The 25,158-nt window shown below is 37.4% G+C and overlaps 1 protein-coding gene across 1 annotated transcript; it reads right to left on the bottom strand.

Annotated features, from left to right (window-relative positions):
* Nucleotides 1–1,191: 1,191 nt before the first annotated feature.
* On the bottom strand, nt 1,192–24,764 carry ncmap (non-compact myelin associated protein). Its single transcript, XM_053510290.1, has 4 exons — nt 24,555–24,764; nt 7,943–8,034; nt 3,218–3,302; nt 1,192–2,055 (listed from the first exon to the last, which is right to left on the bottom strand). The coding sequence occupies exons 2-4, from the start codon at nt 8,019–8,021 to the stop codon at nt 1,800–1,802; spliced, it is 420 nt and encodes a 139-aa protein (XP_053366265.1). The 5' UTR covers nt 8,022–8,034; nt 24,555–24,764; the 3' UTR covers nt 1,192–1,799.
* Nucleotides 24,765–25,158: the final 394 nt, after the last annotated feature.

The following is a 25,158-nucleotide window of genomic DNA, read 5'->3' as shown; positions in this document are numbered from 1 at the left end:
GTTTTTCAGTTTTCCAGCAACATGAAAATCTTTATTCGCAAAAGCTCATGCATGTGTGAATGTGCAAAATTCTATAGGAAACCAAAATTTACATTTTTTTATTATTATTCCACTATGCAATGGATCCATAATGTGCACCATACACAATTTTGCCATTTCTTAGTATTGAGAAAAGAACAAGACATTACCATGTGAAAGACAAGTACAAATGCTGTGAACGGGGCATCAGTAAATGTGTAGAGCGCTTTAGTGGATTCTTCAGTCAAATCTGTCTAATTTTAATGAGCTGTTGCTTCCGTTCCTTCATGCTTGCACAAATTACTATTTTCTAGGAAAATGTATGTAAGTTTCTTTTTCTTTTTTTAAACGGTGTTTCTATGGTGTCAGACAATTAGACAAAACTTTATAAGAACAGCTTTGGTGAGACCTTTTCTATTAATAATAGTTTCAACATGTTGTAAGTTTGAAATAATGATAAACGTGGGGAACGAAAGCACGGAACACAACGGCTCATGACTGTGGTGAAACAGAGGGATGTTTCCTGTGTTGTTTTTGTAATTAATTTCCTAAAAGGCACATCTGCAATCTTGTTACAGCAAATATTTCACATTTTCCTTCATTAATGAACATTTTAAACTTTTTAAATATTTACAATTACATTTCATTTGTGGAACATCCAGAAAACAGGTTCGATTTACCTCCTAAGTGGAAAGTCGGTGAAATATATATATTTTTTATAAGTTACAAAGTTGGACAAACATACAGTAGATGCCTCAATGTTCATCTTTTTAGCGATAATATATCTGGATAATTTCAGTAGTCTTTGGACTGCTGGAGAAAACCCACCAAGCAGGGGGAGAACATGCAAACTCCCTGTACACAGACCTGAGGCAGGATTCGAACCCAGAACCTGGAGGTGCACGGCAATTACGAGTTCCTGTTGAACACAACATATTTACCCGTAATCACATCATAACGGTAAACGGGTCGTTCTCTCGCTGTCTATCGAAGTTAATAAGATGAAAAAATGTCCCGTTACCCAAAGCACAAAGTCCTTCATCCTGAAAACTGGCAGAACTTTTAAATGTAAAAGTGCTTTCACTGATGACTTGTTTTAAATGTTAAATAAATTATACATTTAAATAACAACACACGTTTAATACGTGATTGGGCTGCTGCTATAGAAATAATAACACCTGTTTTAAGACTAAAAGAGTTTTCTGCTGTTCTTTATTTTAAACAACATCATTACTGTTGGTGCTAATTGGCACTAGTTACAATTACGTTCCACTTAGACTTAAAGGAAACTGATTATGTGATATCACACGTTATTATTTACTCAGTCATGACATTTTGCGACGTCCCCGTGATAAAAAGTGGATTTTGAAGTTTCATTTTTCCAGGGATCACAAAGTGGGGTTTTAAGGTGAAATGACCACTGGTCCTTCAAACATGTTAACAGAACACTGAAATGGTTTTCTCAGAGCCGTAATGAACCCTAAACGTCCCCGGTGGTCCATACTGTATGTCCATGCTCGGCTCTGAGAGTTCCCTCTGGTCCATTTAACCACCGTCTGACGTCTTTTTTTTTTTTCTTTGTACAAAATGTCCACTGACAACTTCTGGCTGGTGGAGGTGCTCATGTTTGTCTTAATAGTTCAGTGTTGGGTCTTCCTTTTTTCCATATCCTGTGGTCAGTTTGTTCATTCCAAGGGGTGGGGGGTGTTCTCATCAAACATCACAATGGAGCCCATGTAAGACACTTTTGAAATTTATTATTGTTTATATATATATATTTTTTACGTGTTCTCCATTGATGGTGTGCTGTGTATCGTGGCCACAGTGGAGCCACTGTTGGTGCTGGCCTGCTCGGCGATGCTGGACACCTCGGCTCGTGGCAAACGGAACCCGTTTTGAAAGTTGCTGTTGAAGTGTGCCAAGCCTCCCGAGTGAGAACTGCCTCGAATGTTCTGCATCTGCAATGTCGTCGTTGAGGTGGTGGTTTTCCTCGTGTTGCTGGCAGTCCCATTGAGTAATCTACTTGTATGCATCTTCCTGTAGCACAAACACACAATGTTCTTAAGTTAGTTACTTACCATATACTACTACTACTACTACTCAGGAGGTCTCTGGTTCAATCCCTGACCCTGTCCCTGTAGGTAACTGCCATTAAACCGATCTGTAGGTCTGTTGGCCGATATGTCGTAGACAGACCCACCTTTCATCTTTCTACTAGTCATAATAATAATATTAATAATGATTTTGTTTGATACATACACTATATTGCCAAAAGTATTCGCTCGCCTGCCTTCATATGTATTTGAACTTAGGTAACATCCAATTCTTAATCCATAGGGTCTAATATGATGTTGGCCCCACCCCCTTTGCAGCCATAACAGCTTCAAATCTTCTGGGAAAAATTTCCACAAGGTTTAGGAGTGTGTTTATGGGAATTTTTAATTATTCTTCCAGAAGAGCATTTGTGAGTTCAGACACTGATGTTGGATGAAAGGCCTGGCTCGCGGTCTCCGCTCTAATTCATCCCAAAGGTGTTGAGGTCAGGATACTGTGCAGGCCCACACCAAACTCGCTCATCCATGTCTTGAAGGACCTCGCTTTGTGCACTGGTGTGTAGTCATGTTGAAACTGGTGTGTAGTTGTTTTTTAGAAGTTGGGCTCGGCCCCTTACTTCCAGTGAAAGGAACTCTTAATAGTCTCAGCATACCAAGACATTTTGTAAAATTCCACGCTTCCAACTTTGTGGGAACAGTTCGGGGACGTCCGCTTCCTGTTCCAACTTCCAACATGACTGCACACCAGTGCACAAAGCGAGGTCCATAAAGACATGGATGAGCGAGTTTGGTGTGGAAGAACTTGACTGGCCTGCACAGAGTCCTGACCTCAACCCAAGAAAACACCTTTGGGATGAATTAGAGCGGAGACTGCGAGCCAGGCCTTCTTGTCCATCATCATTGCGCTTCTAAAAGAATGGTCAAAATTCCCATAAACACACTCCTAAAGCTTGTGGAATGCCTTTTGATTACCCCCTTAATTTACACTGAGAGTTCCCATGAACAGCTACCAGCTTGACTGTTTATCATTCTTTTATAATTGTATAATTGTATTTTTTACCATGGAAACCCACTGGCCTATAATAAAACATTTAGCCCACAATATTCAACCCTGTCACCGTGTGTTATATGGAATGTGGATTTACTTGTTATATGTCTTCAGTATGATGAGTAGTAGGCTGAGGATGATTATGATGCCGATGACGATAACCGCAATCATGGCGCCCGAACCTGGAGAGGGAAAAAAGTAGGTTACGGATTATTGTTTACTACTTAGTTTAGAATTTTATAAATACTGGTTATTGTGTGTTTAAATAGATTTTCATTTAGGTGCATAAACCAAAGGAGAAAATCATTAAAATGTCATAGTACTATAAAAAAAAAAACAATTACATAGAGACCAACAAAATAATGAATTCCTCATCTAATATCATAAACTACACAGTGAGATATTGCAAGACCAAACTATCATATAACACAATTACAGCTCCAACAACAAAAGCAACTACATGTAATTCGTGTTAAGGTGAATGCATTTCTTTTTAAACCATGATCAAACAATACTGCATATTGTGCATCTAATTGTCACACTAATGCACTGCTTTTACCCCACGTGAACATGAGCCAGAACATAGAATGCAATGCAGACAAACTGCATTACTGAGGTTTTGGTTCTTTTTGTTTAGTTTTGTTATGTTTTGTTTTTTTTAGTGGTGTGCAATTGTGTAAAGTGCTTTGGTTCTAAAAATAGGCCCTTCATTTACATTCTACAAATGCAAAATTATTATGTCAAGGCAAAGACCTGCTTATCTAGACTAATCCCACAGAAAATAATAATAATAAATAATTTGAATTTTAATTAATCCCAGAGGGAAATTGCTTCTTCGCATATCCCAGAGTAACTGGGGTCAGAGTGCAAGGTCAGCCATGATACAGTGCCCCTGGAGCAGTTAGGGTTAAGAACCTTGCTCAAGGGCCCAACAGTGGCAACCTGGTGGAGCTGGGGATCGAACCGCTGATCTTCTGAGCAGTAACTCAGTGCCTTAACCCTTTGAGCTACCGCTGCCCGTTATTTTCGCATATCCCAATTAGGAAACTGGGGTCAGAGCGCAGGATCAGCCAGCTTACAGCGCCCCTGGAGCAGATAGGGTTAAGGGCCTTGCTCAAGGGCTCAACAGTGGCAGCTTGGTTATGCTGGGGCTCGAACCCCCGACCTTCTGATCAGTAACCCAGTAACCCACAGCCTTAACCGACTGAGCCACTGCCCTCCAGTGCAACACATCTCACTGAAAAAAAAGGCAATGCTGGCCACAAAAGAAAGGCACCAGAACATCCAGTGCCCCACAGCCCACCATGCCCAGGGCCCAAAGAGCCCAAGACCCACCGACCCAGCTTCCAAACTCCTCAGATCTCAGTCTGATAAAACAACAATGGGATTCACGGGACAAAGAAGTCAGATCTATGGAGGCAACCAAACAACACCAAAAGGATCCACTGCCAACGTCCCAGACACTACAGGTATCCCTCCGGATGTGTTATGGCACCTGCCCGGCATTGTAAGGGGAGCCAACACCATACTGCATACCGCATAATGTTTTGCAGTTTAATATTACTGCTTGTTCTTGCTCAGAAAGCTTGTTTATCTACACATACTGCATGTAGGATACACTGGTCACAATTGTGTAAGGCACACACCTGTCTGTATAAGGTCTCACATTAGATGATGGATGTCAGAGTGAAAACAAAGCCATGGGGTCAAGAGAATTATCTGTAGACCTGCCAGACAGGATTGTCTCACAACACACATCTGGGAAAGCAAAGAAGAACATTTCTTCAGCATTGAAAATGCCCAAGAGCATGGTAGCCTACATCATTCTCAAATGGAAGAGGTTTGGACTTATCCGGGATAAACAGCCTTGGTCAGATAGGTAACCAAGAACCCAAGAGTCACTATAAATGAGATCCTGAGTTTCTTTGTGGAGATCAACGAGCCTTGCTGAAGGACAACCATCACTGTAGTCTTCTATGAATGAACAGCCAGACAGAAGGCATTCCCCACTAAAAGGCATTCCCCACTGAAGGAATCTCAGACCATGAGAAAAGGAACACCTTGATCTGATGACACAAATTGTCTGATGACATTTGTAATCGAGAAATCAGGCACTGTACTTCACCTTATTCAAACCATCCCCACACGAGTGGTGGCAGCATCATGCTGTGGGGATGTTTTTTTGCAACTGGGAGACAAATCAGATTAGAAAAAGAAATTGATGCAGAAAAATAAGGAGCTATTCCTTGTCTGAAGTGCTCAGGATCTCAGGTTGGCCCAGCCAGAACCTAGCCCTGAACCCAGTAGATAATCTCTGGAGAGACCTGGAAATGGCCGTGCACTGGTGTTGCCCTTCCGAACCGATTGAGCAGGAATGATTCTGCCAAGAAGAATGGAGTAAACGTCCAAAAGTAAGGTGTACCAAGCTTGTAACATCATTCACAAGCTGATGCTGTCATTGCTACCAAAGTTGCTTTAACAAAGTGAAGCGTAAATAAATTGGATTTTTTAGTCTTTGTGTTTAAATTTTTTTTTCATAAATGATCAAAACAAAAATTTTGAATACAAGTTTAATTTCTCATTGTAATATAACTTAAGAAAACAGCACATGCATTATACATATCCAGTGCATTAAGTATTCATACCCCTTTTGACCTGTTACAACCACAAACATAAATGTATTTTATTAGGATTTTATGTGATAGACCAACGCAAAGTGGCACAAAGTTGTGAAGTGGAAGGAACATTATAAATGTTTTATGCATTTGTATTCAGCCCTCCTAAGTCAATACTTTGTAGAATTACCTTTCGCTGCAATTACAGCTACAAGTGTTTTGGGGTGTGTCTCTACCAAAGCTTTGCACATCTAGAGAGTGAATTTTTTGCTTGTTCTTCTTTGCAAAATAGCTCAAGCTCAGTCCGATTGGATGGCGAGCGTCTGTGAACAGCAATTGTCTAGTCCTGCCACAGATTCTCAATTGGATTTAGGTCTGGACTTTGACTCTGCCATTCTAACACATGAGTATGCTTTGATCTAAACCATTCCATTGTAGCTCTGGCTGTATGTTTAGGGTCGTTCTCCTGCTGGAAGATAAACCACCGCCCCAGTCTCAAGTCTTTTGCAGACTCTAACAGGTTTTCTAAGATTGCCCTGTGTTTGGCTCCATCCATGTCCCCATTAACTCTGACCAACTTTCCTGTCACTGCTGAAGAAAAGCAACACGATGCTGCCACCACCATACACAGTGTTAGCTTTCAACCACGCATTGCGTTTTGCATTTAGGCCAAAAAGTAAAATTTTGTTCTCATCTGACTAGAGCTCCTTTTCCCACATGTTTGCTGTGTCCCTCCTCATGGCTTGTGGGACTTCTTATGGCTTTCTTTCAACAATGACTGTTTTTCTTGACATTCTTACAGATAGATTCTCCCACCTGAGCTCTGCAGCTCCTCCAGAGTTACCATCGGCCTCTCGGCTGTTCCTCTGATTAATGCTGTCCTTGCCTGGCCTGTCAGTTTAGATGGACGGCCATGTCTCTTTCCATTTTCAGGTGATACAGTAGATTGAGCGGTGCTCAGTGAGATATTCGAAACTTGGGATATTTTTTTATAACCTGCTTTAAACCTTCTATACTGTAGCACTGTATGAGGTCAAATTTTAAATGAATTGAATGCGTGTATGATGGACAGCTTTAGGTACAGAACAGTGTGTAACAAAAGCAAACATTTTATTCAAATATTTAACGTCCAAAGTGCTGGCACTTGAGAAAGTTTTTAGCGAGCTAATGGCACTCAGATCTGAGTGACCGCAAACTGGTCTGAAGTGAGGGTGTGGTGTGATGAGCAATCCAAATTAAACAAACATGGTTATATTCAAGTGCGACCACAGTTAAAATAAATACTGCACAAAGCCTTTATTTGGTCATAAAGCCAAAGCTGCATAGTAACCAGGGCTAAATAACTAAACACAGTGACAACATTAATGACTAGTCTTACTTGCTAACAGAAAACAAATATACTGTATAACTTGTTTTACAGTCGTAACATTATCAATATATTATTTTTATTTTGTATTTTAAGAAATAAATAGAATATATTCTGTGCATATAATAAATGTCTTGATTGAATAAATGTCATCTCATGTATACAATCTTAAAATGGTCTTTGGTATTTTTTTTTATTTATATTTTTTTATATAAATGAAATGCAAATTCAAAATAACCTTGTAAATTACGTACATTACTGCGCAAAAGTCTTATTATAAAAATTCATAATAAATTAAATTAAATGATGTTGATTAAAGTAGAGAAATGGAAAAAAAAATGTTTTACTACAACATTCCGCAAATCCAATTTAAAGCTTGGTTGTTTACATACTGTAACAACCTCAGCAGCGACCTCATTTCCCCTCTCGTCTGGTTCAACCACTCATCATTCAGCATCAGCAGTAAACTAACCATTGACCTGATTATCTGTCATCATTATCATTTTTTTTAAGCTTAAATGATTCATAGGTCACTGTGTAACTTAACTAACAAAAGCATTCCTCTGAAACTACTCAGGTACAGGGATGGGCATGAAAATGAAAGACAAAAGAGAGGCAAAGCCTGGAGAACTATTCCTCAAGACTATGTTAAAAATACAGGACAGTCTGGAGATTTGGGAGCAAAATATGAAAAAAATGAGAGGTGACTTTTGCACAGAACTGTACATACATGTTTTTTTGTTCTATTTAAATGTTTTTTTTTTGCCTGTCCTGACTATTAACCTTCTTTCTTTCAACTTGCTAAGAAGATTAAAGCCTTAGGGTCCAAACACAGACTTACTCTGGATGAGGATTTGCTGTCTTGACTTGGTTACAGCCGTGGTGGAGTTGGTCACAGGAGAATCTGTGGCGGCTTGCATCTTCACCAGTGTGCTAAAAAAAAACAAAAAAAACAGAATGTCTTAAAACATGAATTTCTTACTAAAACCAATTCAAGACCATAAGTGACTCAATATTAATTTCATTTAAAGCTTATAGCTATATAAATAAAAGAAAGGTTTTGTCAGTACATTGAGCAGAACTCGTTTGCTTCAATTATATTTTTATGTTTTATACATTGGAGGACCAGAAACCCTTAGTCTTAGAAAAATGTCTGTCTGTCTGTCTGTGTGCACCGTAGACAAAAAAACTGGCTGGACGGAATTTTATAAAACTTTTGCAGTACTTAGATATCTTCCTGAAGTTTAACCTGCACCATAAATGAAATCACAATGTTGAGTAAAAGCGATTTTATGATCAGTTAAGTGGTGGATTTAATAATCTACTTTAAAATAAGCTACTAATAACCTACATGCTCAATGTAAACAAACACCTGCACCAATAAATATTAATATTTCTACACATGCTAAAGTGGTATAAGTGAATTTTAACGCACTGGAGTCGTTAAAGACAAAACTTCATCTTTCTCCGATCTACTTTTTCGATTTCTTATCTGTGATCCACTCTCCGATTACCGAACAGGGAGTGTATTTTCCCTGAGTGACGACAAAAGAATTACAACTTAGCGTAAACAAGATACTCTACCTTAAAAATGTTTATTTCTTTGTATTAATTTGTTAGAGAGTTCTGCCGTACAGAAAGACAGACAGACATGTACGTGGGCTTCAACCCAAAATAATAATATTAGTGATTACATTAAAGCTTATTAGCTTTTTTTTTTTTTTTGCTTTAAACTTTTAACTATTTCTTCAATCTTTTTTTCCATCAATGACACATAATAACTCTAGTTTATAATATAGTAGCATTTTATTAATCATTGTTTTCTTTGCTTGGCTGTCTAGTTTATCCTGGGATGGTTTTAATGTAATAGGTTAACCATCACAAGAATGCAAAGTAAGTATAGCCAAACCTTGCTTGTTAAGGCGGTGTTACCCACATACAGTAGCTATTGTATTTCTCACAGTTGCATGCATTATAGTATAATAATAATAATAATAATAATAACATTCAATTATTTGTCACATGTACCTTACAGCACAGTAAAATAATTTTTCCGCATATACAGTATCAGTTAGGAAGGATAGCCAGGATACAGCGAGCAGATAGGGTTAAGGGCCGTGCTCAGGGGCTCAACAGTGCAACTTGATAGTGCTGGGGCTTGAACCCCCGACCTTCAGATCAGTAACCCACTACAGTTAACAGTGGCTGATAAATGAACTGATTTCCTGTCTTTTTTTTTTTTTTTTTTTTTGAAGAACTCTTCAAGATATGCTTTTCAGTATTTTACACTTCATGTCTGGTTCACTGATTGAACAAGTCGGTCCATTCTCCCTGAACCTCTCTCATTAACAGTGAGATTTTTTAAAAACGCTTAATCCAGCAATTCTCTCTGGCATTAACAATCAAACTGTGGTCAAAGTCACTGAGATCACATGTCCCCAAATCTCATATATGATCTTAGAATTGATGTATTCTCTTCGCCAACATTAATCTGTTCACTGCTGACTCATGATACCCTGATTAGATATTTGCATAATTGAACCATTTAAACAAACAGACTCATGGTAGAGATATTCCTAATAAACTGGCCAATGTGTTTTAATGTTAGTTTGGTGACTGTGAGCCCTTGCATACAAGCAATCTCAGCTGTCAAGCCTCATAGGAGATTACTTCGGAACATCATACTGATGATAAATAGAAGTTCATGTGTTCTACCCTGGTTCTTTAATAAAATTCGTTTTTTTTTTTTAATTGTGCTGTTTCAACTAAATCGACAGGTACAGATTAATTTGAAATAAATTCCTATAAAATATTGTGGGTTTAAAATGCAGCAATGCAGAGGAAGTAACAAAATGCAAATCCAAGTCTTTAATCTCAAAGAACGGAGTGAACCGAGAGAGGTCTCGCTAACAACAGGAACATCGCTCTGACGCTAATGTCAGCTAAACCAACCTGTCTGGGTGTGTTTTAATGCACTTTATGTTTCGAGTTTGAGGTAGCTGATCCAGTGTCTTTTCATCCCGCATTCTTTACACATTGTAATCCTCCTGTAAAACTCTCTGTAGCTGAAAGCTGCTACGTCACGAGATTAATATAGTATGAGACATGATGTAATTTGATTGAAGCTTTTTCGTTTAAAGAAAACATACAGTACAGAAAACGTGTTCACTTAGAACTTTGCAAAGTTTGCAAAGTACCATCAACTTCTGTGCTGCGGTTGGAATTCGGTTGTTTTGCAACATTCGTGTCTATAACAGTGCGTGTGCATGTTTCCCTGTGTGTAATGCAATTGTTTTTAGGCTAATGTTTACTTTTTTTTTTTTTTTTTTTATGCTTTCACAATTAGAATCTGACAGATTCAATTGTATGTGAACAATAGTTTATAAATACGATTCATAGCACCTGGTAACTAAAGCGATTAAAGCAAACATGCAAACAAACAACGTAAGAGTAAATCTTTTGCATTCGTAGTTTAGTACATGTCAACAACATTGCTGCTTATTTGAAAGGTTTATTTTTCCACTGTTGTAAATTGGAGCTTTTAAAAAAGCCGATAGTGATCGTTTGTTTAGAGTTAACCAAAAATTGTTTTACGATAACTTTCATGCACCAAATATATTCAGGAAATCGTGGAAAGAAAGTCCGTTTCAAATCAGGAGTCATGTAGGACAAGTTACAAAATAACACTGTTATTCTTTTAGCTGCTTCCTTAGAGGGGTCGCCAATGAACAAACAACAACTTGGCACAGGACGTACGACAGATGCCATTCCTGACGCAACCCATTTTGTTTGGATTTGGGACAGGCACTGCATCCAGTGGCTGGGGTTCGGGTATTGGACGGGAATCGAACCAAGAAACGCCTTTTGCATGGAAAGTGAGAAAGCCACCAGTGCTCAAGTTGCAAATCAACGCTGTAGTCCATTTTTGTGCAACTTAAGTATAACACAGACTTGAGTCACAAACATCCCTGCTGTAAAAGCAGGATAATACTTTTTACCCCTCTTACCAATGATGTAGTGATTAAATACAATTTTCTGACACAGCATAAAGATCGAACCAGCATGCTCTTCCCACTTCCTTTAATAACGTGTGTTGACCATGAAGTTATTGTGAAATAATGACTCACTAGAATGGCACAATAGAAATCGATAATTATGCAAACTTTCAAGTGAATACACTCAAAAGCTGTGGAAGAATGTGTCAATCATGTATTGGATGAGTAATTCTGTGAACAAAACAGAAAACATATAGCTGAAATCGCATAGTAACTTAAATCTGCCTTTTTTCTGATGGTCAGGGCCCCATACAGGAGTGCCGTAAAGTGGGTCAATAAAATAAGTTGGCTTCATCAAGGTTTTCATTGGGATTAAAGTCAGAGTCTCTAGTGGCTCTAGAGTGTGTAACACATTTGGTTAGGAATAGAGTGCTTGGGGTCATGTGATCAGAAGTTTGACATTGAAACTATTATAGTAATTAAGTTATGATCCCCATCCTTGCTGTAAATTTAATGTTAATCTGAATGAATATATGTGATTGTTTAATTAATTCAATTTCAAATTAATCAAAAAGTGTTTAGATGTGGAAGAGACACACAAAGGCTGACAAGCTGGCAGATTAATTGTGTCTACTAGACCAAGCCGAGGATTTTCATTTGTTTTCATTTTTCATTTGTGTATTATGATCTGCCACGTCTATTTCGATCAAAGGATGCAGGCTGATTGTTAGTACCTCGTATTATACAACTGCAGCAGGGGGCAGCGCTTTTTTATTACTGTGCCCCAAAGTTATAGAATAGTCTTTCAATTAATGTTCAGGACTCAGACTCTGTCTCAATGTTTAAGTCAAAGCTGAAAACCTATTTATTTCGCCAAGCGTTGTTGTAAATATATTTGTCTTAGGTAACGGAGCAGATCTGGGGGACTCATGGACGTAGAGTATTATGATTACTTGGTATATTTGGATGCTGTATCCCTCACTCTCATTGATCACTCAGGTTTGTTGACGGTGAAGTGCCTGGTTGCCTTCCTTCACAAAGAGCCTGGTAATGTCTGTGTTTCCTTCTGGCTCTCACGTTTGATTACACTATTACTGCAGAAAAGACCCTGCTGCCTAATATCACCCAGACGAAGATGGGTTCCTTGCTAAGTCTGGTTCCTCTTAAGAAACTTACTATTGCCATCTCTGGGAGTTTTTCCATGCCACAATCACCCTCAGCTTGCTCATCAGTCACAATATGATCATATACATATTTACTCACACTTTTTAAACTTATATATATACATTACCGTTCAAAAGTTTTAGAACACATGATGGTTCCTGATTTTTATTTCTTTCTACATTGTAAAGGAATGCGGAAGGCGTCCAAAAATGCATTAATCTCCTTTGAACAGTTGATATTGAGATGTTTCTGCGACTTCTGCTCTGTAAAGACTTCATAACGCCTCTAATCTGAGGGGCTGTTAATTGGTCATTGTTCAGGCTGATAACTCTAAATGAACTTCTCGTCTGCGGCAGAGGTAGGTTTTGGTCTCGTCCTTCTGGGACGGCCTTCATGAGAGACAGTTTCATTATGGTGCTGGACGGATTTTGCAAATGCACTTGACAATACTGTTCTTGCAAGAACTATTACAGAAAGGCTGACCTCTGTGTCTCAAAATAACAACTAACTGTTGTTTTTGTTGTTGTTACATAATTACCTCATCCCATATGTGTTATTTTAGAGTTTTGAAATCCCCAGTATTGTTGTAGAATGTAGAAAATAAATGACTAAAATAAAACAAAGAAATTTGCAAGTGACCCCGAACTTTAGAACGGTAGTGTTTAAATATATATATATATATATATATATATATGTGTGTGTGTGTGTGTGTGTATGTAAATATAAAAATATAATATATTTATGTGTACATGTATATTGTTTGGATGCATTTATATATATATATATATATATATATTCTGCAAAGCTGCTTTGCGACCGTCGTTAAAAGCACTATACAAATAATAAAACTGAATTGAATTGAACATTGTTAAATGAAGCACTTCTCCAACATTTATGGTTTTGTCGACAGCAAGCTACTGATAAGGTTGAATTAATAGATTGACAACAACCTAGAAAACAGAATCAAGGCCAAGTGGTGATGTCAACCGCAGTCACTTTATAAGCAATTAATTAATTACTTTAACATGTTTTTTTTGAAATGGTCATTACTTGGTACTTTTTTTTTTTTTTTTTAAAGCAACACATTTTGTTTCTTTGTTAAATCAATATTTTTGTATAATCTATTTTACTGTATTTTAACAAAAACAGAATGAGCATCCTAATTTCTCAGGCACCATGCTATATTTTCTGCATATACCCAGGTTGGTTTACAAATTAGAATCATTAAATAAAGTATTATGGTTTTGTATGATATAATACATAAAAAATGAGGATACACCTATTTCTTTAAGAGACGACACAGTGTTGGGGATTTTACTCATCCCTGATTCATTAAGGTCTTGTTAGTTCACATGGAAGGAAGAGCTCGGTTCGACTACGCCCACACATACACTAAACACTCATGCGCATGTCTTTTGTTCACCTCCTATACATAGGAATAATACAGTGGTCAGAGCAACAGATTAAATTTAAATATTTATAAAACAAACTACAGTATATAAAATGTCCTGATAACACTTTAATAGATTTAAATTGTCCTGTAATAAATAACAGATAAGGGCGAGATAGGATCACTGGCATCCTCGGGGCACCTGAGATGACTTTGTGGTCAAAAAGTGAAAAATGTGCTCTCGACAATGCCACTATGGTAGATACTAAATATAATAAAGTGCCCCCCGGGGTGCTCTTCCAGTATGAAAAATGGCCATGTATACACACTCACACACACACACAACCCTACCACATATGCAGATGCCTTTATCTTTTTATGAGCAGATGAGCATTAAGGGCACAGCAGTGGCAACTTTGTGTGGCTGGGATTTGAACCTTAAACCACTGAGCTACCCCTGGCGCATCACTTTTATTTTTTTGTACCTGCCTTATACTGTTTGGTACTAAATGATGAAAATAAAAATGAAGTTTAACAAAAACATTTGACTGGCTTCTCTCTTTTTATCACAAAATAGTGTGAAAAAAGTTATGATAAATAAAATCAGTGACATATCTGATGGTGAAAAACACAGATTGCCATCAGCACAGATTGTAATCTATAAAACTATGTACTGTACGTATGCACAGAATGTGCAATAAATATCAGATGCAGCGTGGGCTGTAGGAGGAGGAGCCACAGAGAGTGAACATATCACACACACCCGATCATCAGATCACCTGTGAATTACGCACACAAACATCATAAATTACACACCTAAACATCACATATAGTTCCAGTGAGAAGTTTGCATACACTCCTTCTGAACATGAACGTCATGTCAATATTGGACTTTTGGGTTTTTGGTTATTTGTTTTTTTTCCAATAACACAAGATCAAAATAAAGATCATATACGCTCACTTATTATTAAATCAGCAACACTTGATGAAGGACTATAGCTCGTATCTTCTCTGTGCCGACATAAAAATGATTTGACATCACTTATTGGATTGACCAGCACACAATACAATAGCAACGTCCAAGGAGCTCAGTCCAGATCTGAGAAAGAGGATAGTAGATTTCCACCTGTCTCCTTAAGCTATTACTAAACACCTGCAAATTCAAAGATTTAAGTTTAAACAGTTTGACATAAGTACAAGTTATAGCCGGTGGAGCCACTTTGCCAAGTCTGGAGAGAGACCCAAGCTGTCACCTTCAGCTGAGAGGACATTGGTTCAGTTGGTCAGGAACAACAGGAGGCATAGGCCTCACATGGATAGAACTAGGGAATTCTGTACATGGTCCTCAATCCAGGCATGAACCGATCGAGTGATGACTGAGTACTGCAGACATCTTTTTTTGACTCTATGCACAGTCAGATCCAGCAGGTTTTAAAGAATAGAGGACTTCATCCTAAATATTGATTGTTTTATATAAATTTTATTGCAAAAAATAACAAATAATTATGAATATTATGGCAAGCAACGATGATTGTGCCCAAGCACCTGCGGCATCATATCCCGGGAGGACCAGACAGATTGTTGCACGCAGTGGGCACATGAATTTAAAGGGGAAATGCAAAAAGGACAAAAGTGACAAGTTGGGTAATGGGTCAGACCATAACAATGTCCGCTAATTCAGTTCAAAAGGAACTCTGCCGCCAAACTCTAATCTCTATGATGTATACTGTATATTCGCCTTAAGGCATCACCATGGCAAAAAAATTGAGCATGTCGTTAAAACATCACAAAAATTTCACTTTTGTCTTAATACTTCTGACCACCACCGTATGTCCAGTACACACATGGTGATCACACACCTTATCACCTCTTCATATATCCAAAACATATCTGATTATCTGTCCACTACACACTTGATCATTTTATTACTACACGGCTGAACGCCAAATCTTAGACTCTTATATTCTGACTGCTGCATTAGTGAGTTGAAAAAAAAGAAATGATATATTCCAAGAATTTCACATATACACAACATGTTTGTAATTTAATTATAAGCATTGTCTGGGATTTCCAGAAAAACTGTAGTGAGAAAATGCAATTTTTTCTAAAATTCTGTATACTTATTATTTTTAAATAATTAAATGATTAAATGATTAAATAATACAAAATATATTTTCAAGGTTAAATGTTAGTAAATTCATTTTGATGATATTTGAACAGTGCTGTGTCTGTGTGGATTATATCAATTATATAAAAAAAATAAGCATTGATACTAATGAAATAAAAAAAATCCAGTCTTAGAGATCACATATACAATGTAATCACTAAATTTGAAAACAAAGCGCAAAGAATAATCATCAAAGAGTACTATCTTAGTATTAGCCTAATAAGGTAATTCCCCCCTCTTACTGTGTGCTTGGTTTCAAGGTCTACATTCATCTTTACAGCGCTCCTAATCTGTTCTGTTTGTTTTGGGATTAGCAACAAGCAGCGGAACAGAGGCAGAACATCAAACAGTCATAAAAGACAACTTGGATGTCCTGTGAAAGTAAGTCATACTGTACTGTAGATCCAGCCTTCACTCTCTCTCTCTCTCTCCGAGTCTGATGAGGCCATAAACCTTTATGGCTTTAGTTATCAGCAGAGCTGACAGACAGCATCACAAACACACCTTATGCCTGAATATTTAATCCTGTACTGTTGCTGTAGCGTTGGTGAAAATAACAATGCTTTAGGGTTAAGGTTAGTTCTCTCTCTGTTCTCTCCATTTGATTGGATAACTGCATAAAGGTTACTAATGAGCCATTCATGCGAAGGCATTCCGGACTCTAACTTTGACCGTGGCGAATGCCTAATAATGTAAATGTAAATAAGATACCTGCACAATACTGTACATCGAATATAATGCATTTATTCACTTGCGTAAAATGAATACAATTTTTTGCATTCATTCATTTTAGATGACTAACATTTTGTGACAATGTTTTTTTCATCGTTATTATTACATAAGAAAAATAATCCTAACAGCTGTATTATGGTCATATTGACACGTTTCTTCTATCACATCATAATCACAGTGATGTTAATACTAGCTTTTAGAATGATAATCAAACAAATAATGATATATGCATATACACAAAAAAAATGCATAGTTAAGCCATTACTATAAAACAGATTAGACGAATGTGTGTAATATTTTAAAGCATTATGGATGATATAGTAAATTAATTTAATTTAAGCCCTTTTGGTTGTACATGAACATACAGTACCTACAGAACATGTAATGTAGAGTATTGATACAAAGTACATTATTTAATAGATGCATCATAATTCTAAGGAATCATTTCCACTTGTATGCAGTATTTAGTGTGTAAATGAGTAAGAACAGAATATTTCCACCTTAATTCATTATTAGATAGTTTATTTTAGCAGTCAGGTGATTTCCGTTGTGCTGCCATAGCAACTCATATTGTGTCTTTTTTGTTTTGTGTTACATCCAATATAATTAACATAAGCGCTGTGCGTAAAGGAAACAGACCTGAACAAATGAGTCACCTAAGATAAAGATTAATTATATTTTAATGGGTGCATTTGAACACACCCACTTGGAATTCGGAGGGAGGAAGGCAATACGCAAGCGCTGATCATGAAAAGATCTGGCAACTGCAACTTCAGTATTGTGTCATGCAATAAAGTTAGCCTCTCTCTCTCCCTTTCATACACTCACACACACACTCAAACACACACACACACACATGCATCTTTTCCATCTCTGCACCAGGGTAGAACCTCTGAACGTTTTGACCTCGTGAGTCTGGTTCCTTAATGTTAAGCCACAATTTAGCTAATTACCTCTTAGACAGGGTCACCCTAAAACATAAGCCTCTTGTACATAATATAGTGTATCATGTGGATGTAGTGAACTACATTTCCCATCAGCCACTGCCAGTCAACTGTACATGATCATTTTCACCTATGAATCTGTTTAAGTTCCTGTTTTGAGTGCATGTGTGTTTTGTGCTCTATGCATGTGTTGTTTATTGTTCTTGCATTGTTGCCACAATTTTTTTATTCCTATTCCTTGCTTTTTTCTTTCTTCTTTTTTTTTTTGTTCTATTTTATGCTAGGGGTCACCACATTGTATTATTTGATTTGCACTGGTTTTACATGCACCAGATGCCCTCCCTGTCACTACCCTTATTTGGGCTTGGGACCCAGCTTGGGTTGTCTGGTGCATAGGGTTATGGGTCTTGCCAGAAGACCCGGCAGAGACGACCCGGCAGTGGTGAGGCTCAAACTCCTGACCCTCTGATCAGCGAGCCAGAGTCTCAATCGCCTGAGCCACCCCTGCCCCACCTGTTCCTTGTTTCTCCTGTATTGTTTGTCTGCTCTGTCCCTACTAAAGACATTCTGCATTTGCATCTGCGTCCGCTTTATAGTCATAACAACAGTGACAAAAGGGTAGAACTTTTGAACGTCTTGACCTTATGAGGAATTCGTCTGGTTCCTGAATGTTAAGGCACAAATCAAGCTAAGTACCTCTTCGACAGGGTCACCATTAAGGGTAAGACTCATGAACATAACAATATATATTGTACCTTTAGAAATGTAATGTTCAAAGGTAATCCACATGAACTACTGTTATATATTTGGGGGTACATTTGCGTTATCAGTACCCTGGTAATAGGCAAATATACAATATCCTGTCTATACTTGATAAATAAGGACTTTGAATTTAAGTTAAACTATTCGATTGCACTCATTTTATACCCTAAACACATGCTCACTGGGTTGGGGGTTCATTTCATCTCCAATCTTCCTATCTCTGCTATCTAATCTGATCTTGCTAGTCTGAGGGTTATTCCTTACAGTTCATTTAGACAAAATAATCTCCCTGTAAGCGTATAAATTATTCTGAGATTATTATCATTCTGCGTGTGGGAAACTGCCTGGTAAATATATAGTCTATAAACTTGATGTCAGATTTCACAACCATGTGTGTATTTATCCATCTGACTTTTACTCCTTCTCTTGCGCAAACAGAAGTTGAGTTCCTTTTTGTAATACACACACACACACACACACACACACATACAATGTGAATAAAGTTCCCACCGGTCAATATTTAACTAGTAAGTCTCAAGCTGGGAAATTCATCACAGAACAGGTGCGCTGAGTGTTTTCAGCCACTGCGTTGTCATCACATTGAATTAGGTTTCAGTAGCAACCGTTAATCCGTCTCTCGACCTTCAGTCACCCACCATGAGACAATGGTCCGATTCATTAGACACGTCCAGCATGTGGCATCTCTTTCAGACTCCAGTTCCAAAGAGGCTAAGTTGGCAGAGCTTTTCATCAGGTGGGATTTCATCTGTTAACAAACCATCTCAAAACGCTAAAAGATGATTACTTAAACCCCATGCTAACATTTTGTAGCATGTCTAATAATTTATTATTATTATTATTATTATTATTATTATTACATAATAATTTAATAATAGAAAGCGAATCCTAACGGCTGTATTATGGGCATATTGACACATTTCCCCTATCACATTATAATTACAGTATGAGTGGTGCTAATATTAGCATTAAGAATGATAATCAAGCAATTAATATTTCATGCATATTGTGCCATGCTGCATTAAGGGATTAAACCTTGAATCAAAATACCATGAAACAATAAAGATTAGATGGGTGTTTACAAGAAGCCGAGTCTTCGCTCATGTTATCGCTGCGCTGCCGTGATCACCTCATCTAAAGGATTTGATGAGGCGAAAGACATTTCAACATTTCTTTTAGCCGACTTAAGCCAAACTGTGATTACCGCGAATGCTTTACAAATATCAACTTATTTTTATTATTTCAGACTTTTTGTTATGAAAAATTAAGAATTTTATGAAAAATGCCAAAAATAAATAAATAAATAAATAAATAAATAAATTCTTATTAGAATCATCTCAAGGCACAAACTGTAGATGTGTGTGATGTAAATGTGCTTCCATAAAAAAGTAAAACTGTAAACTATCCTGTAAATTGCTGGCTAGTCTGTCGATAAAAGGGCGCTTGTCGTGATGTGCACTGATTAGCTACAGCAGAAAAATGACAAGAATGTGGCCAATAGTAATCAGTGATGACAGGACGGTTTTTAAGTCACGCCTGTCAGTAGGTAATGGAAAAAAAAAAAAATCACAGAGCGGAGGAAGCAAAAGAAAGCATTCAAAAAATGTGTAAAATCTGTCATATTTAAATGTATATTTGTTGGAAATTACAGCATTATGAAAAATAATTTTTATTTCGTTAAAATAAATTGAATGGAAATGAACTGCAGCAAATGCAGACGTATGCCTTGTAGCTTTACCAGTAATGTATTAATAGGCGTAGGTTCTGTTCTGATCACTAAGCAACAAGTAGAAAGCTTAGCTGTTCATTTCAAAATAGTAGATTCCAAGCATTAACAACCACTTGGATGCTGTTGCTGCGGCAATTCAACGCTTTTTATTCTAAACTAATATAAGCAGAAGTTGAGTTCACAAGTATAGAAATCTTTCGATGTAGAAAAGTTTTAAATCTACTTATAGTATAAACATAAAATCAGAAGAAACAGTCAAAAAGAAAAAGAAGTCCAGCTCAAGTCAAACAACCAGTCAGTTACTGATGGTAATTTAATGCCTCGTTCACATTAACTAAGCACATTTTTCTTCTTCTTAATAATCTCTCAATCTGTTAATTACCATGATAATAACTCTGATGACACCAACTATCCAAATGCAAATAGCTATCTGTCACATCACAAACTGTCTTGGCGAATACAAAGTGTACATAGCAAAAGGTAGATTATAATGATGGATTTCATTCTTGCTGTCACTTTTGGTGAAGATGAGATTCGTTAGGGATCTCGATCAACTCATTAAAGCTGTCTGATGATAAAGCACTTGCACTTGCATAAACGCAGTGTTTGAGCATGAAGGGAAGAAAAAGCAGCCTTTAATCTATGGATCTACAGATTTAGATGAATCCCTAATGATTAAGCTACTGTATAGTGATGGGGAAAAAAGGAAAAAAAAAAATCCTGAGACCAGATTTGGGGAGAAACCTTGAACTCTAGTACAAACAGTTAATCTAGCACAATGATAAAAGCATACTGAGCTACTAATACACCTGAGCGCACCTTTTCTTTTCTTTTTAACTTTAAATTGACATTCAATATGCAGCAACTTCTGTTCAGGAATCCGTTTCTCATGTTACGGATGCAGATCCGATTATCACCCCAGAGCAGAAATACTGTATCTACCAACTTCCGTTCAGAATTTCAGTACATTCTCATGCTTGTTAAAACCAGATTTTCTACATTTGACTGGGCACAGACTTCAGTGATCTCCTTATCGAATTGATGAGGAAGTCAGCTGATCTTTCTCCTCTGTGATAGACTGGCGTCCCATCCAGGGTGTATTCCTGCTTCATACCCAGTGTTAGGATACTGTAGGTCCAGATCCACTGCCAGTCTGTAGGTCCAGATCCACTGCCAGTCTGGTGACCAAGATTATATACGTACTGAAGTTGAGGGTTTGATTTCACTATTTGATTCCAATAAATAGACAATATATGAAAAAGGTGATTTTTTTTACTTAAAATTAAATCCTAGCACATCTAAAGACAATGAAAATAATAATGCATCATTTTTTGAGACCAGTGGTGTCTATAAGGCCGAACATGTATAAAAAAAATAAAAAAAACACGGGAGGGGGACGTAATTACGTAAAGCTGGAAAGTCTCACCTCATGGACAATACAGTGACTGGCTAGTCAAGTTATGGTTCTGTCAAAAGACAAGAATGTCTCGTCAATACACTATGTCTCACCAAATAATTCAAAATAAATAAATAATTTTTTATACAGTGACTGCTAAGTAAATCAGACAGCACAGTTCACAGTCAGAGCCCATACCAATCAGGTTCTTATTCTGACAGAATAGGGCTTTTGATTTATGATATATTTACAGTACTGTAGATTTCCTGTATGGACAGTGAATTGAATGATTGAAACCCTAGATAGAGGGACATACAAATGTTTTTGAGAGAAAACTACCAGGTCAGATGAAAGAACTATAGTTTATAAGTGTATGTATAATATTCATTTATTATAGTTTATTCAATTATAGATTATAATATAGCATAAAAAGTCGAAATAATGTTACTGCCCTGCATTGACCACAACAACCCAACATGCAGACAGAAAAATTTTATGAATTGATATGGAACAATTCCAAGTAAAGCTTTTATTAATCATACATCCTCTATTTGGCTGTTAACTTTTGGCTGAGAGCACAAAGAATGAAAAAGAACAGAAGAGAGAGAAAGAGAGAGGAAGCAAGAGAGATCCTGGCTTAACCACCGTTAGACTTAAATAACAAAAAAAATGTAATTAATAATAATAATAATAATAATAATAATAATGATAACTGTTTATATTATTGTTATTATTATTATTATTAGTTAACAGTATAATTTGTGCAATATTTCTTTATTTCTGACAATCCTGTTTGCACTCCACTCTTTGCACGTCCCGCTGCACATATATTTTATGGTATATACAGTATTGTAATATTTATTTATATTTTAGTGCAATAATCTGTAAATATAAATAAATATTAAAATAATAATTTGTTTATTCTTTTGTTTATCCTTACATTTTCCCTAAAGCTGCTGGTCTCTAAGAGCTACCAAACTAAATCTGTTGCATCACTACAATGAGAATAAACTATTTTTAGGTCCGTCCATTGTACTTTGATATACTCGCAGATATCGGGTTGGATGCAGTCAAGCACACACAAGGAGTGTCAGAAAGTACATCTGTTGCATCAGTGAACAACGTTAACTAACACGTTCCCGAGAGAACAAAGTGAGAGTAAAATGCATGAATATCCATCCAGACACAGGCTACAGGAAGTATTGCCATATAAGGACTGAGGAAGCACTTGAAAGCATTTGTCACCGTCTACAAGACGGAGAAAGAAAAGCCTGGGAAATTTTACAGTCTAGGATGAATGTTAGAAAAACCCTAAAAAACACAGTTGTATTTGTTGTGTTTTTCGTTTTTGCTTTAACGACCATGCACTCAATCTCAAGACTTAGAGGTTTAATATATGTTATATATGTTACATGTTTAATAACATAATCATTTTTACTTATTTTACACACATAGGTCCAGTACTGAGTACCACTAACTGACTCAGTGATGGTCCACAGTACTGGAAAGAGGAGAGAGCATCTGCCTGCCAAAAGTCACATTCAAAACAGTGATGGAAGCACTTTCAGCAAAAAAAATACATCTGATAAACTTACTGTATGTCATCTTAAACACCAAAGTATTCGCTTTTAAGTTGTTCCGAATTGCCTCTGAACCGTCCGTGTTGTGTTTGATCTTTCGTTCCTGCTAGTTAACATAAACTTGAGCCTCCGCCCACCTGCTGACTGGTTCATGATTCACCTAACCACTTTGTTTATACTGTGGCTAATGCGAGCTACAAAGCTAACTAGCTTCTGAATAGGCTGAATCCCGAATCCCTTTCTAACCCCTGATCAAAGGCACTACTTCGTGTATGGAATAAGGGATTGTACATCCTACATAGTGCACTAGCTTTATATTGTACACTATTTGTAATTAAACACTGGAGTAGTTAGTTAGCTGAGACTACAGTATGATAAAAATGAAACAAGTTAGACAGGAGATTTACAGGACGATCCACTACCTCTATGATTCATTCTCCTCACCTTTTTGGCATGAATTACCAATTTGGTATAAAAACTACTTTCACACCTGCTTTCACATAATTGTCAAAAGAAAAAAACAACAGAAAATCTAGATATACAATGAGTCCCAAAAGTCTGAGACCACTTTGAAAAATGTAAAAATGTATTTAAAATTGGAATTAAACAAATGGTTTAGAATTGTGAAAAATATAAGGACTATTTATACGTGCATATTTAAATGTACGTGAGTGTATTGAGCATGTTGTACTTGAGCACGCTTTGTACTAAAGGTCAGATCTTCCTCATATCTAATCTCTTCTATTTCAGCACATGTTTAGATATACTGTATAGCATCCTAAGGTTCTGTACAAACTTGCGCAGAAAGTTCATGCGCGCTTGCATACAGCAAAACGGCATTGACATTCTAGGGGACAATCGAGAGGTCAACCATCAAGGTAGAAAGATTTCTCAGAACGCCGGACCCGTGATCGGACTGCCTGTCTGAATCACGTCAGAAACGCCGGCCTCCCAGGAACTCCTTTAACTCCCCAAACATGTAAAAATAGCTTGGAGCACGGGGTCAGGACTGTACGGGGGGGACGTGCCAATAACTTCCATCAGGGTTCCTGTAATGTGCAAGTGGTGTTGGTATTTACACCACTGGCGTAAATAATCTAGATTTTCCACCTACGTTTGTACCTTTGTTTTGGAAGTGCCAAAATGTCAGAACAGGGCATTGGTATCAGATTGTTTGGAATTGAATCCTTTTATGATACTTTTTTTTTTTTTAATGGTTCAGTGCAGGTTCAGATTCAGTTTCTACACCCAAGACTTAAAAAGTGCGTTGGTGAGTTGAGAATACAGAAGGTCCAGCATCAAACATAATCATGCCTTGAATACGCTAAAGTCATCATATAGGAATTTTAACTATTTACTTCTATCAACAAGTCTGTCTTTACACAAACACACACACACACACGCGCACACACAACACATGCGCATGCACAACACACCCACGTAAACAGCATGAAAAGCCATTCCTCAACATTACTGTTGAACTGAACAAAGAAAGCAAACTATACACTATAGAGACACAACAGAAAAGACGGGTAAGATCGAGATTAAGCATGGATGACGAGTGGGTTATTCGTACCTGTTCGATCACACCTGCTTGTGGATAAATGGTTCCCTGCAGTCCAAGCCCCTCAGTCCACAGAGCGGGGCATAGTCCAGCTGATAAGAGGAGAACTCCAAGGAAAAGAACCAGGTGAAAAACTTTGACACGGAGAAAAGCGTGTGTGTTCTCGTCTGTCGTCTGTACCTGGCTGACAGGTGTGCGTGTGTGTGTGTGTGTGTGTGTGTGTGTGTGTGGGGCGTACTGTGCTGTGGTGAATCAAGAGAAGGAGGCGGCTGGTTTTTCAGGTCTGGCCTGGCCCCCTGGGCGTGCCGCGCTATGAACACAATACTGTACACACTGATCTCATACTGATCTCACCTGCACACATCTTCTTATGGATCTCAAACAGATTTCGTCTACCTACCTGCACACACACACACACACACACACACAGTGATTACAGCGGCACACGTGTGTAAGTGTATACCGTACATACATTTATATTCAGTCTATCTGTACAGTATGTTGGTGTGTAAGGGTGAAAAACAGACAGAGAGAAGTTAGAAAGTCTGTGTGAACAAAATAAAATGAAATAAAATAAGCCCCGAGCCACAAGTATGCAAATCAGATTGTCCCGATA

This window comes from Clarias gariepinus, chromosome 13 (assembly GCF_024256425.1).
Source record: "Clarias gariepinus isolate MV-2021 ecotype Netherlands chromosome 13, CGAR_prim_01v2, whole genome shotgun sequence".
Lineage (NCBI taxonomy): Eukaryota > Metazoa > Chordata > Actinopteri > Siluriformes > Clariidae > Clarias > Clarias gariepinus.
The sequence above is the reverse complement of the archived record's forward strand: the minus strand, read 5'-3'. Positions and strand labels throughout refer to the sequence as shown.